The sequence below is a fragment of the Gallus gallus genome, chromosome 3 (genome assembly GCF_016699485.2).
Source record: "Gallus gallus isolate bGalGal1 chromosome 3, bGalGal1.mat.broiler.GRCg7b, whole genome shotgun sequence".
In the NCBI taxonomy this organism is placed as follows: Eukaryota; Metazoa; Chordata; class Aves; order Galliformes; family Phasianidae; genus Gallus; species Gallus gallus.
The window spans coordinates 75805139-75820670 of NC_052534.1; the positions used below are offsets into that span (position 1 = coordinate 75805139).

The following is a 15532-nucleotide window of genomic DNA, read 5'->3' on the forward strand; positions in this document are numbered from 1 at the left end:
ATTCAGATAATTACTGTCATTTAAAGGTGTTTCTTTTTCAGGGGGTAGTATGAGTATGTCTTTTGGAAATGTTACTAAAGCTTTCACTTTGGGAAAACCTTTCTGCCATACATGACTGTGAGCTGCTCTCTTGTAATTACAGCCCATCTACTTGCTCTCTCCAAATATCTCTAATAAAGAGACAACAGACAGTGGTGCATATTGTTATTTGCACATCTGACCCATGTGTGTGTCAAAGCTGTAATGACTTCCAAAAATCAGTGTATTATTCCCTTGTAAAATGCATTTGCCTGTCATGAGGACTGTTCAAGATTTCAAATCCACCAGAGGTCTTGTAATTCCTGCTGACACTGAATGGGATTCAGATGTCCAAATGCATACTGAAAAACCTGACCTACAGATGTAAAAAAATGGTCTGTTTTTTTGGAAGTGCTGTTCACACACAATCCATCCTGAAGCTAGTATGGTCTTGAGAATGCTCAGCTTCCCCGGAAATCAGGCTTTGGTACACGCAGACAAGCAAACACCCTTAATAATAGTGTATTTCTTCCCAAAGTGCTTCTGAAAGAGCCTCTTAAAAACATGAGAATAGCAAAGGTTTTGGGTTTGTGGTTTTTTTTTTTTTTTTTCAAAATTCATAGCAAGTTTTTTAGAACCTGTAACAAGTGTGCAAACCATCAGTTAAAAACACAACAGAAATCAGCTGTTATCTGTGTTCTGGGCATTCAAACTCCTACTTTCTGTGTAGACAAGCTAGTGGGACTCTAGTGTAGTGTCTCTATAGCGGTCAGGAGCTGGAGCATACGATGTTCAAGGATAGGCTGGTAGAGCAGGTTTTCTTATCTTAGAAAAGAGGAAAGATGAGAGAGGCCTACTACACTGGAGGAAATGACAACTGAGTTAAAGGAACCATCTTCTCAATGAGTATGTTGAAGCATTGAAGCAAGCTTTCCAGAGAAGCTCTCAAATCACAACCCTTGGAAATACTTCTAAAATTTTGGTTAAAAAAAATGTGACTCAGCTACACAAGGCCCTGAGCAGCCTGCTCTAACTTTGCAGTTGCCCCTTCAGGGCTTTGCACCAGATGACATTCAGAGGCGCCTTCCAGCCTAAATTCAACAAATGGCCTGGTGAATGGGAACTGTTGAATCACGGCCTGAACCTCTGATTGACCACCTGAGATGAGCGTTGAGTCAGCCGTAGGGGCACAGGTGAACGCAATTTCACCTGAGTGACCAGCAGGGGTGTAGTCTGGCTCCACCTCTCCCTGACCCCATTTAAGGGCTGACGCTCAAGGAGGAAGGATCTCTATCTGGAGATCACCTCTCTTGGAGCCCTTCTGTGAGCCCAGGACATGGGTAAGCTCTTTATTACTCCTTTATAAATGTGATAATCTCTCTGGTCCTCTACCTATTTACCTTACAATCTGTATGCCTGTTTGCCATACAGCCTCAATGTACTTGGCTAATTGCCCCTTTGCTAAGAGAAAAGTGTGTTTCCAAGAAATCCTCGAATGCAAATCAAAGAGCCAAAGGCCACTGGACAAGCTCAGGAAGGGGTGTATCAGCTGTGGGAGGCAGCACAGGCCACAGAGCAGGGTACCTGTGGGAGAAGTGATAAAAGTGGTTAAATGAGAGCATTTACTGTTACAGAGGGGAAGGTGATGCAGGAAGGAAGCAAGGCTGATATGCTGTATGCTTATGCTGTGATATATGTATTGCTGGGGGCTTGCTTCACAAAGAAATCCTTTCCTAGAGAAAACAATGAGGCTTTTATGTTTTGAATGGCCAAAGCCTTGATGCTGTTCCAAAGCATGAGAGCAGCATCCTTCCTCAGAAAGACATCAGCAGTCCCAAGTGGCTATTTCTGCTTTTGTAGAGAGAGAGAGAGAAAGTGGTAAGTGAGAGGAAGAGAAAATGAAGTGTCCCTGACAAGAAAACAATGTGCCAGGAGCAACTCCTCTAGATACAGAAAAGCGAAAGGACAGAACTCCATTCGTTCTCCAGCTCTTCTCTGTTTTGTCTGTCTAACATTTTCCCTTCAATTTATTTCCTTTTCCTCTTGAAATCTTGTGCTTTATAGTGAGAAATCATGGAACTTCAGAGGTTAGAGATGCAAGAAGCCTATTAGATCATCTGCTCCACTGCTTTTTGCCAGAGGAGAATTGCTCCCTATGGTATATTTTCTAGTGTTTTGTCCAGCCTTCTTGTAAAAACCCTGAGTGACCAGGCTTCCACCAGTCCCCTGGCAGCCTTTCTCCAGCTGAATACATCTTGAGAGATTTTCCTACTAGTCAGCCTGTGGCTTCATGTTGCTAATTTCACCCCACTTGGCACTTCTGTGTCTATGTAATAGTCTAAATTGTTTCCTCCCCCTTGGCACTTCTGTCTTCTGAGCCTGCTATCTGCTTAGCATGGAGTGTAGTGTGGAGTCACAGAAAAAAACAGGACTGAAAGGACTTCTGCTGTTAGTACAAGCAGAGCTTTTAAATCTGATTTTTAAGACAGTTAAGACAGTTTCTTGATAATGTTTGTTTCCCCACTGTCTTTGTTCCAATTTGTCCATACACAGCAACACCCCCTGAATGAATTATTCCAGATACATTTGCATTAAAATGATGTAGAAAATAGGCTTTGATACAAGTATCAAGGGAACCACACCTTAAAATTTCATCAGCATTTTTGCAGCCAAACTGTAATATGCACTTATGTTCATTTGACCAGCCGCTCATCGCAAAGTATTTTAGTATTCCTGCCAGCAGTTTGCTATTGACTACAAGTGTTTAGGAGGATTTTGCCTCGGGTATGTTATCATGCTTACAAGTGGGAACTTGTCTTGTTGTTTTCTCTAGCAATGTACCCAGTCTCCACACATCATCTTATTTCTACATCCCGACTTGCTCTACAGTTCCTCCCGTGCCATAGCCATCTGTGAAAGCCCATTGTGTGCAGCTCACATTCCCTACAGATTATTAATAAGGACACTAAATCACACCCTTTCTGACACTGTCACCACTTATTTTTACTAGGTGATTCTGTTGTGTTGCCTAATGCCTTCTCCCTCCGTTATCCATCTCTTGTGTTCCCATTCAGATTTCCTTTTTCTCCTGGGATGGTGTGCTGCCCTTTGTACCTCTTTTCTGTTCTAACCACTTTGGTTTTGATTTAATTTTTTTTTTAGGACCTTCATGTTTTCTTGGCTTATTTACAGCTGTACTTTAGGAAGACAGGATTGGAAGCAATCTTCTGGATCAATGAATCCAGATCCCTATTATTTCAAACAGCTGTGCCATGAAATCTCTTTAAAATATTAATTGAGCTCCGGTTTGATGAAACTGTAAAACCAATTCAGATTCCTGCTACTGATTTTTCTGCAAGAAGGCTGCACTGGAGCTGTCCTGTTTGGATGGTTAAAATCATTCTTCAGGTTTCCAGAATTTGCTCATTGCCCGTTTTTACCACTTGTCCATGTGCCAAGGTAGTCCTTGAGCTTCGTTAGCACTTCTTCCTCTCTGTTGATTCCCCTTTTCCTCTCTTAGCATATTTATGGATGGCAATCAGACTCCCTCTCAGCATTTGCTTTCTGAGACTGCACGTGCCAACCTCTCCCATAAACTGGCTGATACAGAACAGTGTAAGAACAGGTAAATTAGCTTTCAGCAAGCTGTCCCAGGCACAGGGTGTTGCATGAGCTGCTTCCTTGCAGGATAATCTTTTCAGGAAAACACCATATTTTCATAGCTTAAGTTGAGTTTATGGTTCACTGCAGCATAAGAATAACTTCTCTCCATCTTTGCTTGCGTATTTGTTTCCATTCCTTGGATCATACCAGCAGCCCTTCCTTTGCCTGCTCCAGTTTTAAGCCTCCTTCTGGAAGGTGAATGATTATAGTAGTAGGCAAAAGTTCAGATGAAGTCTCCATACTGAGTTTGTAGCCTGAAATTAATGCTTTCATGTATTAAATAGAAATAGCTCTATAGTTGGCGTATTTTTCCTGTGGTAAGGTCAGAGCTGTGGTTAGATAAGTTCACCCAGCTCTTCATTATCTGTCTTTTCCAATTAGCCAATGTAAACTCACAGTTGCTGTTGCTTTTTTGTTTGTTTCTTTGTTTTGAAGCATAAACTTAAATTTTGCGCTATTGTGCTCCTTGCTGTTTCACTTCACCCAGCCTATGAGTTAACACAGTCCTTCAGTCAGCCCATTCCTTTGGAAGGTTGTTCTGGTCCTGGTCCCCAGGGATGAGGTGGGTGATGCCTCCCACTTTCTAGCATTCCCTCCTGTTGCTCTGGACTTGCTGAATTTCCTGTTTCTCCAGCTCCTGTACAAGAACATCTCAAATTCAAGAAGCTTCTTTTACTGTGGTTCCCAACTTACTTTGTAGCTGTGACAGTCTTGGGCCCTCTTATTAAAGGAAAACTTTTTAGTTTTGTGCATATTCGTATGGAATTCTCATTATTTTTTACATCCTATAGCTTCTGCTAGCTCTGCCTATTCAGCTGTCATGGCTGGTAGGATAATTTGACAATGTAACTTCCCTATAACACCCATAAGGAAATAAAGGCTCAAACAGTGTTATGAGCCTATTGCAGTATAGCACAGTCTCCAATCTCTTATACAATCCTTAAAAAAAGGTCATTTGGTTATTTGATAAGACCAGACTTCTTGGATTCCTACCTTTTAATGGTTTTAAAAAGGTAAGTCTGTACCAAAAAAAAACCCATTTTTACAGTAACACAAAACTTTATTTACAAGAAGGTCCTGGTTTCCCTTAAAAGTACGTAGTTGATCTAGTTCTATTACTTATTTGATAAACCTGTTTTTGCAACAAGAAAAATATTAATATTGATAAATTGTTCATAGCTTACATTTCTTTTAATACCCATCCATGAGTGCTGGACAGGAAAACATTATTGATACCACTTTCTATTACAGAATTGTGTTGATTTTGCCATATTTCAGTCTGAACAGCAAGAGTAGCTCTCATATCAGCCTATCATCTTGTTTTCACGTTCTGGGAATTAAACACTATTTTTTTCTTGTTCTGAAAGCATTGCCTTCCTTTGAATTGTTTAATTTAGCATTCCATTTCATATTGTGATAACGTTGCTGTGAAATAAAATCAAAACAGCCTCATCGTTGAAATGTATTTTGATCAACCTGAAATGAATCTTCAAAAAGTTTTCTAGGAGAATTTTGAAGCACAAGTGTTTCGTACTTAACTGCAGTGAAAACTGACATCAAGACCTTGAAAATTTACATTAAACAGAATTTCTATTCTCTGCGCAGCTTCATTCTCGATGCAAAATGCTCAACAATTCAGCACAACCCACCACATCTAGTTCTTGCGTGGTTTCGCAATCGAGACTTGAAGAACTAGAAAATAACAGGAAGGTTTTTCTGCCTGCCTAAGCAGATGTAGTTTTCTGCCCCAGGATTGGTATAGGTTATGCAGCCACACGCACCACCCTGTGAGGGTGGTTTTCTGCAGAGCCAAGATGTTTCTTTTTCCAAGATGAGCTGTCAACATGTTTATCTGTAATAGCCTCAATAACAAGCACAGAAAGAGGAATGAGTAAAACTGGTCTGATGTCAGGAATACGTGTTGTACAGCCTAATTCCAGGCTACGATTCAAACTCTCTTTTCTTTTACAGGAAGGTTGCCTTTGGCTTCATTTCCACCTATAGCTCATCAATTGATGTATCAGCTTCTAGAAATCAAATTTTTTTTTATTCCCAGCCCCCAAGTGTTTCCATGGAGGTGACTATTTGCTGAAGGCCTTGATGATAGAAAGAAATCTAAAGTGTGACTGATGCAAGAGGTCACTCAGAGGGTTTTCATATGTTGTTCTGGCACACAGCAAAACTAGGATGGTTTCAGTAAAGAAATATATATAATGGAACTTAAGTAGTCAATTTGAGTTCCCACTCGTTCTTTGCCTGCAAAGCAAGAGAGGGAGATTAGGTACGTACAAACACAATGCTTTCTTTTAAACAAAAGCCATGAGGAAAAGCTTTTCAAATACCTTTATTCCCTGTTCTTTTGTATTTTACTCTTTTCCTTTCTCTTATGTACCCTCTTGTGTCATAAAAAGAGGATTCTGTTCCCTTTATAATTTGTTGTTCTATTTCACATTGATTTGAAGTTACAGTGGACTAACTTGATCATCCTAGTTCAACAGTACCATCTTTAAACATTAAAACCCCAGTATTTGTGTTACTAGGATCTTCTTATGGCAGAACAGAGTCTTCTCTCTCTGTGTGGGGTGCCACCCTCACCAACCAGCAGGTGCCCACCACAACAGCCATGAGCTGGAGGCATCATGCTGCCTCCCCATTAACCTCCCAGGAAGACAGTGCCCACTGCTGTGCTCAAGGGCAAACCAAGGCAATCCTCCTCGCCTTGCTGTTTTCCGTTCTGCCCTTTTTGCTGCTTTGTATTGCAGCTAAGAGAAGCTTGTCGGGTTTGTTCCCATTTTGCCCAGTCTGTTGGACTCTGTACTCTGGCTCTTAGACCTACCCTGCTTCTTAAAACATTATTTTCCTCTTGATAACTAAGGAAAAAGATCATGGAAAGGAATTGGCTGAAATCTGAGCTTTGTCTTTCCCCATCCTCCCTGCTGGATAGATATCCCTCCTGGACAGAGCCAAGCTTTGAGTAATGGGGACCATAGTTCAGACAATTTGTAAATGCCTTGCGGTGACAAGTTTGACTTATATCTCAAGTTTCTTTGGTTCTTCTACCCTCCTGGCTGCAGTGTGCCTGCAGAACAGCCCTGCTTCCCACACCTTCTTGCAGCCCCAGAGGGAACCCCCATGGACTGGGCTGTGCAGCTGCCCGCAGCGCTGGAATATCGTCTGATGTTTGCCTGACTCAGGTCACTGCACAAAGACATGCCAGCCTGCCAGGCTCATTTGTTATTTTGGAAATGACCCGCCACGGTTCCTGCACTGCTAATTGGCCATGATCCATTTCCTGTTTTATGAATTCATCTCCTGGTCCTGCTGCCTGGTCCAAGGGGTGCCAAGTACATCAGTAAGTGTACAGCGCTTTGAACTCAGAATTAATGTGTAGTGTATTAGACAGAGATTTTGATTAGATTAGGGATTGAGATCTGTTTGTGATAATCTCTGCAATCCTTCTCACCAAATGATCTTACTGCCTACAGAAACTGCATCTCTGGAGTGAAAGGAAGGAAGAAAATAAGACTGAAGGCAATAGAGTTACACTGAAGATGGCTTTGGCCCAAGGGTTTATGCAAAACAGATTTGTGATGTTGCAAATTTGTATTTTTCCTTTCTGTTTCAAAATGGGAAAGAGCAGAAACAGTTGATACTGTCATGAAATTTCAAGACTGAAACACAAAGTATTGGAAACTTGAGTGTCCTTAATAGTGCTAATCCAAGCCTGCTGGACCTGTGGACCATTTTTGCAATCAAATGCTTAAGAAATGCAGTGCAGTGAACTGAATACTATAATTCTAACAGGAAATTTCTCACTAAAATCAGTGAGAATTTTGTCTATGTGAGGCTTACAAGATTGGTTAGTACTTGAAGAACAACTTTTCTTCTTCCATAAAGATCCTCGCTGATGGGTTCCTATACTTCACCAGCTTCTCTTCTTTTCCTCTGTCAGATTACAACAGAGGATGGCATGCTCTGAGTGCAGCTCCAATACGTGGCACGTGGCTGTATCTTTTGTTCTTAAATTACATGACTCTTGAGACAAGAAAACCTGCCAGAAATCAGCCTTTGGATGAGGAAGGCCAGGTCCCAGCTGAACCAAGCAGCACAAGTAGGAACTATACCAAAGAAGTGGGCTCACCCAGAGCATTCATTGAAGTGGTGCAGAGCATTGGGCACATGCTGGATCTTCCACAAAGCTTGGAGAGCTGGGCAGCCTCCATTCCTATCAACATCTTCCTCACCTTTCCTCCTGTGAAGAGACAAGGAACCACCAACACAACTGCAGAACCCCATGGACTCCCGTATCTGCACAAGGAGGAGACTGTGTGACCCTGATCTTGGCCAGCATAGCACAAGGCTCCCCAGCAGTCACCTGCTTGAACCTAACACATCACGGTCAGCTTCTAGTGATAATACAGCATTCCTTAATTTTGAAAGCAATTATGGGTCTGAGTTCAGGTTTTTTTTTCCCCAGATTAAAGTCAATAAAACACTCGGACATCCGGATTCCAATCACATGCATATTACTAACTGTGATATTTGTATCGCTGATCCAGAAGCCAATCACAACACTAACTCACTCTATTGCTAAAATAAGGATAGCTTCCTCATAAGCCAAAATAACAGCCTGTTATCCCTTCCAAAGCCACCGTTTTTCTGGCCTCGCAGGAACAAAGGAACAGGAGGTAGGCAATACTCTTATGGGGAAAGTAAACTATCCCTCGCACAAGAAGCTTTTAAACCTAAGCACATGTACTTGACATACTCATTTTCTGAAACTCTATATTTTCATGTATCCCTCCTCTTATGACATACCTCTTACAGTATGTTGGAATCAGTCCTGTCTTATCATCATTGCCATGGTTACCTTATCATCATTACAGTATATATGTGTTGCTATAATACTACTGTGGATGTCATATCAAAATTCCCTAAAGCAAAATGATCCCAGAACTTACTCTGTACACATCTCAGGTTGCTAAGCATTGATAGCTTTATTATATGTTTCCCAGCTAAAACAAAGTTAGCTTGTATGCCTCTGCTGACATACAGCTCTTTGTCCTTTCTGGTAGAAGGCAAATTATTCCATGTATCATCTTCACTGTAAGCTACTTCCTTACATCAAATAAAAATTCCACTCTTGACTGGATATCTCAGCAACCTGATTTTCCTTTACTTATATTACTGTATTACTAAAATTCACAAGAATGTTGATACTGGAGGCAAGGAGCATGTTAGTCAGTCAAGTTAAGCACTGTGATATTGCAGATACAGAGGTCATGATACGAAGATGTGGCACAGCTCAAAACCCAGGGCAGAGTATATACGGGCTTGGGATAAAGAAAACCCTTTGCTAGGGTTGTGTGGCTGTGGGATGATCTTTCAGTGTAGAGTGGAGGAGCACAGATGTTAACATCTGGTTTTAATCCAAAATCTGTATTACCCTCCAATGTGCGCTGGGGACTATGAATGCAAAACTCTTAACATAAGCAGAATTCCTTATGTGTAATAAGGATTTTGGTAATGCGTTTGGCTCTATGTGGAGGATGCACAAGCCTTGTATGTCACAGACTAGATCTTGCCACATGCTTCCACTCCTCTCTGGATAGACTCACTCATAGGATGGATTGCCCCTGCTTTTTTCATGGCACTTTCCCACTGACGAGGTGTCTGGGGAAGCTGGGTACAGATATAACTTAAATATCTTTTACCTTCGGTGACTGAATGCTCATTCTTCTGAAAGACAAAAGCAAAGCCTTGACTGGAGAAGAGAATGTGTACACACGTAATTGTGCATCTGTCTATGTAACCATGTTTTATGTATGGAATCGCAAGAAAACATGTCTAACTCAAATGATGATTGAACTGATACTCAACTAAGTTCTAACTACCAGATTTTCCATCGTGTTCATCCTTATAACAGCTCCTTACTACATTCTCAAGCAGAGGCTTTGAATATGAGGCTAAGAGTACAGTGGAGTGAAGAAAGTGATTCATTACTGGGAATAAAAAACCCAGTCTTCATGGATGATACATTGCCTATATACATGATTACAGGTTTAGAAACAAGAGGTTACCTACTGTTCCACGGCTGTAATCAAATATTACCAGACTGAAGAAAAGCAAATACACTCAAGATTTTCAGGAGAATTCTCATGATTAAGAAGAGTAAAATCTTAAATAAACAGAGGTAAATAACAGAACATTTGTGATAGAGGATATGATGGTAATTGCAGCTGGGAAACTTTTCTTCTTTTCTTCTTAAGCTAAAGATGACTGGGAATTTTTTTTGGTAACTACAGGAGCAGTTAACTGGCCATTTTTTATGAGGAAATGGAAACAAGGATTCAAGGCCATCGTGAAGACTATGTAAGGTAAAACCTCTCCTCGTGTTCAAATCATATGATACTACCCAGAACTGAGAGGTATCCTGTCATCCCACTATGCCTGCATTCATGGGGCGTGGAAAAAAGAGATGATTATGTGGCAAAATTGTCGTAGCACTATATGGGCTCTCTGGGGCAAGCTGGGGCAGCAGTGGGGGTGAGTGTGACAGGGCAGATTTCCCCATCAGCAGCAACTCTCCATTCATAAAAGCCCGAGTTTCTCAGGTGACACCTATTTTCCTTTCTTTAGCCGTAGCAGACAGATGTGCAGATTGTGTGCTTATGCCAAACAGTATTCAAGGGTCCATGCTGTCTGGAAAACTGCATTCACACTGAAGCCATATTGTTCCCTCCCTGAATTACAAGCTGGATTCCCCAGCTGGTGAGCTGCTTTGCTGCAGGCTTGCGTAGGCCTGTGAGCCAACTTGGATAATAGCAGAGCTATAACCAGGACTGTGATCTCAGACCCTGACCCAGCGTGAATTCTAAGCATCGTTCCTCTTTCCTTAGTGTTATACACTCAATCTGCTGCTGCTTGGCAGGCTCTTAAATCACAGTTCTCACACCCGAATAGGCCAACTTCTGGCAGCCACTGCTGCACAAATGGTAGCATTGGAGAAGAAAATCCTTACTACCTGAGTGTTTGAAGGCCTGATGTGGAAATATCTGGAAGAACTGAACTTCTCCATGAGCACTACTGATTTCATTATTATTTTTTAATTCATATTTGTTGAAAACTAATTCAGCCAGGGCATTGGTGGCCTTTTTTGGTTGGTTGGTTGGTTGGTTTGGTTTGGTTTTTTGTTGTTTTGTTTTGTTTTATTTGTTTTTTGCCACAAGCGTGCATTGCTGGCTCCTTGTCAGTGTGGTGTGCACCAGAACCCTCATGTCCTTCTAAGCAGAATTACCTTCCAGTTAGTTGGAGCACAGCATGTAGTGGCTCCCGGGGATGTCCCTGCCCCAGGCCAGGACTTTGGTTTTCCCCTTGTTCCAGACGTTCTTCTCACCCCATTTCTACACCCTGGGGAGGTTCTTCTGGATGGCAGTACAGCCCTCTTCTCTATGAGTACTGAGCACATCATTCAGCTGGTTTTCAATCCACTTCTTCAACTTGATGTAGTTTGTAATTCCTGTTGGTAGCCACGTGACAGAGTCTGTGCTGCTCGCTGTTGTTGTGCAAGTCTCCACCCTTTTCCAACCAGGTCCAGACAGAGTGAGTTAGATTGGTGAGTAACATGCAGTCTGTCCTGGCTTCCTGGAAAATAAGGTTTGTAACCTGAATTAAAGAGCTCTGGTGAATCGCACAACATAGTAACTGAGTTAAATGCAAATTACATCAACATTTACGAAGTTTCAAAAATGCAAGTGCTCTTATAAATGAACAGGAATAGAAGTAAACTCATTTTCCAGGTGTGCTATTGGGCTTCATCTGCATCCTACTGTTTTGTACTATCTGTGTAACAGGATACATAGGTTTACCCAGCTCTCAGTGGCACAAAGACAGGAAAGAGAGGCAGGTTCCCCAGTGGGATTGGAGCCAGATCCAGCCATGAAAGTCCCTGCAGGATGGGCTGTCAAATAGATGTAGAGATCTTACACAACCAACCCATTCCCAATACAGAGAAAATGGTTTCCGCATTATTCCTGAAAGTTACTTAAGAGGGCTCAGTTTTTTACTCTGTAACGTGCTCTGGAATACCTTGGTGTGATATATTTGAGCTCATTTGTTAAAATAAAGTACTTCAAATACCGTAAAATACTAAATGCTTAGGCTGAGTCTCATCTCTGTTCTTCCATTCTATAGTATCAGGAACATGGCTGCAGGAAATCAGAATGGCAATGTGCAGCGCCAGCATCAACAAGAAGCAGGTCAGCACAGTTTCACAAACAATTGGGTGTATTGGTGCTTTTGCCTTGGAATTTGCTTTTTAATCACCTTCAGCTTCATAAAATTATATAGATACTTTGTTATATCTTCTTTTCCTCCTTCTAGAAGTATAGAAACATGTAGAAAGGAAGGGACTGAAATGTGCCTGAAAATTATGCACAAAATCTAGAATTATGATTTTCCTTTGGGGGGGGGGGGAAGGTTCCTATCCCTATTCAAAAATATGAGGAGGAAGTCACTGTGGATAGTCAATAGTTTTTGGATTGGCTAAAGCTGATGAGCGACCACCTGAGTGTGCCCTCAGCACTGAGTCCTGCAGCCTGATGCACATCTCACACGTGGCTGCAGTCCATTGAGATGGATGGCCATGCTTCTGGTCACTGCATGGCATGCTGGGGCTGTGCTCTGTACAGATCCTACCTGCTTATTAAAAATGAAGGTAGCTGTATTTTGTTCTGCTTTAAACAAATCAGTGACCCTGAATTTTCTAGCAAATCCCCAGACGTGGTCTTCTGTGGAAAAAAAAAATGGGTCTTTCTTGTGTTCATTAAAAATGAAAAAAAACTTAGCAGCTGGGATAATAGCATTTGTCAGTTCCATTTACAGGTTACTTAGCTCAGCTGAATTAATGTCTGCCAAATGGGCAAATCTGAAATACTGCTTTTCCCTCATCCCCTTTAAAAAACCCGTGTCATAAGGCATACTTAAAAAGCACAGGTAGAAGATCATCTCAGCTCTCCACTTTGACCCCTTGCATTTACAGAATTCCTTATTATATCATCCCCACCATTATCTTACCTAACATAGTCATAATGATCCAGAGATTTTGAGTCAGACAAACAGTGGCCTGTCTTTGCTACTGCCTAAGTATCCTGAATAACTTGTTCTTTAATTTAACTTTCTGGTTTTAACTTTCATCTCTCTAGCTTCCAGTAAATGTTGTTCCTAAAACTATAGATGAAGTACAGGAACTTTTGACAAGGGAATGTAATAGTCAGAGGAAAGGGGAAGATGTGGAAAGCAACTTCTGCTCCGCTTGGTTAAATAGGACTTCCCCTGACTTCCTGAAACAGATGATGTCCTGATAAAAAATAGCCGTGATTGACTGTGGTGCTGTCTGGCTGCATTCTGAATTTTTAAATGAATATGAAAAGTTGCCAGGTACCTAATCTTTTTCAAAGGAACAGCCAAGAGAGAAAGAGTTATGCTATGCAGTTTTGAGCCTACAGTAAATGAGACCTTGGTCAGGCTCAGAGTAATACCTGTGTCATAGCAGAAAGCATTTGTTTCACCTGACGTTACCAATCCCAAAGCTCTTACTAATGCTTTACATTCCTGGCAAGGAGGTATGGAAGCCATATGGGGTGGACTGGCCTCCAGACTGGCGATGGCTGCCCAACAGCAACAGAATTGGAAGTAGGTTAGAACAGACGATGTTCTTTTCAGAGGCTGTATGTGAAGAAATTAATCCCAACCTTAATTTAATTTCTGTAGAAATAAGGAAGGGAAGGGAAGGGAAGGGAAGGGAAGGGAAGGGAAGGGAAGGGAAGGGAAGGGAAGGGAAGGGAAGGGAAGGGAAGGGAAGGGAAGGGAAGGGAAGGGAAGGGAAGGGAAGGGAAGGGAAGGGAAGGGAAGGGAAGGGAAGGGAAGGGAAGGGAAGGGAAGGGAAGGGAAGGGAAGGGAAGGGAAGGGAAGGGAAGGGAAGGGAAGGGAAAGGAAAGGAAAGGAAAGGAAAGGAAAGGAAAGGAAAGGAAAGGAAAGGAAAGGAAAGGAAAGGAAAGGAAAGGAAAGGAAAGGAAAGGAAAGGAAAGAAGAAAAAGAAGTAGAAGAAGAAGAAGAAAAAGGAAAAGGAAAAGAAAGAGAAAGAGAAAAAGAAAAAGAAAGGAGAAAGAGGGAAGTATTACAGGATCAAGTTTGCTGTTGATAGAAGCACACAAGTTTTTGAGGTGCTTCTAAATCATTCTATGAGATCAGTTCTATTTTGTGATGACCTTGTTCAGGAGCAGACTATGTAGGTGAAGAACAGGAGTATTTTGTATCAGTTTCCTTCCCATTCACATCTTGGCAATGAGCTGTGGACAAGGCTGACGAGAATTTGATCTCCACGCTGCTTGGGCTGCCCTACACCCATGTCTTACCCATCTCCCAGCTTGCCTCTCTCCATTTTCACAGAGTGCTGAGTTCCTAGCACCTTCTGCCAAGTCTCCTTTACTTCACACTGAGTTGATGGGGTTTGAGTATGCAAATAAGTAGGTAGGATCAGATACATCTTCCTTCATCATCTGAAGGCATAATCTAGACCTCATTGGCACCAGCAGGGAAATTCAGAGCAGCCTCAGTGGACCTGCATTGAAGACCTGGGTTGTCTGATTCTGCTAAAGGATGGGGAAGGCTTCCATTTGTGTGGGATGTTTACCTGTGGCACCAATAAATCCCATTATCTGTCATCTTGGACTTTAAGAATATGTTTTCTATACCAGAAAAACACTAAATTCTCCAAGAAAGAAAAATCCTGGCTCCAAATGTTTGTCTCTAAAAGCATTTCTGAAAGGATTCCTTTTTAAAACAGAACCATTATTCTCTTCTTATTTTGAGGAAAGAACACAATGTAGATTAAAGTGTTGTTACTGTTTGATCAAACAATGCACTTGAATGTTTGCTGGAAAAAGGTTTCTTAAAATACAGAAAAGTATCCTTTGATAATGCAGTGTCAGACCTTCTGATGAATTATAGTCTATCACCCAGCTCCCAGCTCTGATTCCTTCTGCTCAGACAGTGAAGTGTGTTTGCATACATTGTGTAGGGTTAATATTTCTCCTTAATGTAGCTGTATGGAAAGCAAAACAACAAAACAAAACGAAACAAAACCACCATAACATAAAATGAAATGAAACAAGAAAAGAATAAACACTTGTACAGCCTGTGGGGGCAAATAAGTCCACGTTGATCTGGTGTAATTCTGTTCAGATTCCCATAAATAAAAGGTAAATTTGTTTCGGAATTAAAATGTTTCGTGCTTATGAAAACAAAACATGCTTGTATGCGTTTCAGTGGATTAGACAGGCAGAAAATGTACAGGCTGTGGTGAAAGCTGCCCATGAGTTGGTTGGTTACCTGTCAGAGCCAAGCATCCAAGGGTCTGCTACCCAGAGGAGAAGGAACAAGCACTTCCAGAGGCTTATTCACGCATTCCCAGGTAGGCGTTTAAGGGAGTGGAGATGAATCACAGGCAGGTAGTACCTGCTTTTCCCCACTGATTGTTACACAGTCTGTGATACTGACAGGAGCAGTTTCCCTATTTCAAAGTTGGTTGGATCAGCCCAACAACTTCAAACCGCACCTCAGCCATGGAGGACCTGGGAGCTCAAGTCACTTCTAAGGAACTGTGTATGATGGGCAACTGGGGACTGTGGTGAAAAGCCCTAGGTGAGGCTGCAGAGTGGTGATAACTTCAGACAGACTTTATTACCTTGGTTGTTGGAAACCCTCTTGACTGGTTCCTGCAACCTCTGTGCTTCCTGTATTTGCCATAGACATGTCAGCCTGTCTTCGTCTGTATATGATCAGATACTTC

General features: G+C 41.7%; 1 protein-coding gene across 7 annotated transcripts in view; it reads left to right on the forward strand.

Annotated features, from left to right (window-relative positions):
• Window positions 1-13473, forward strand: part of LOC101749895 — a 79345-nt gene extending 65872 nt beyond the window's left edge. For 4 of the 7 annotated variants that reach the window (XR_006939025.1, XR_211992.5, XR_006939027.1 and 1 more), the window contains one exon: window positions 6756-8196. Coding sequence is in view for 2 of the 7 variants with exons in the window: in XM_046939791.1 (XP_046795747.1) it covers window positions 6756-6870 (115 nt within the window). In the remaining 5 variants the exon portion in view is untranslated. Of the gene's footprint in view, window positions 1-6755; window positions 10059-11874 lie in introns of those variants that run through there. The other 3 variants (XR_006939026.1, XR_006939024.1, XM_046939792.1) reach the window with 3 other exon arrangements.
• Window positions 13474-15532: the final 2059 nt, after the last annotated feature.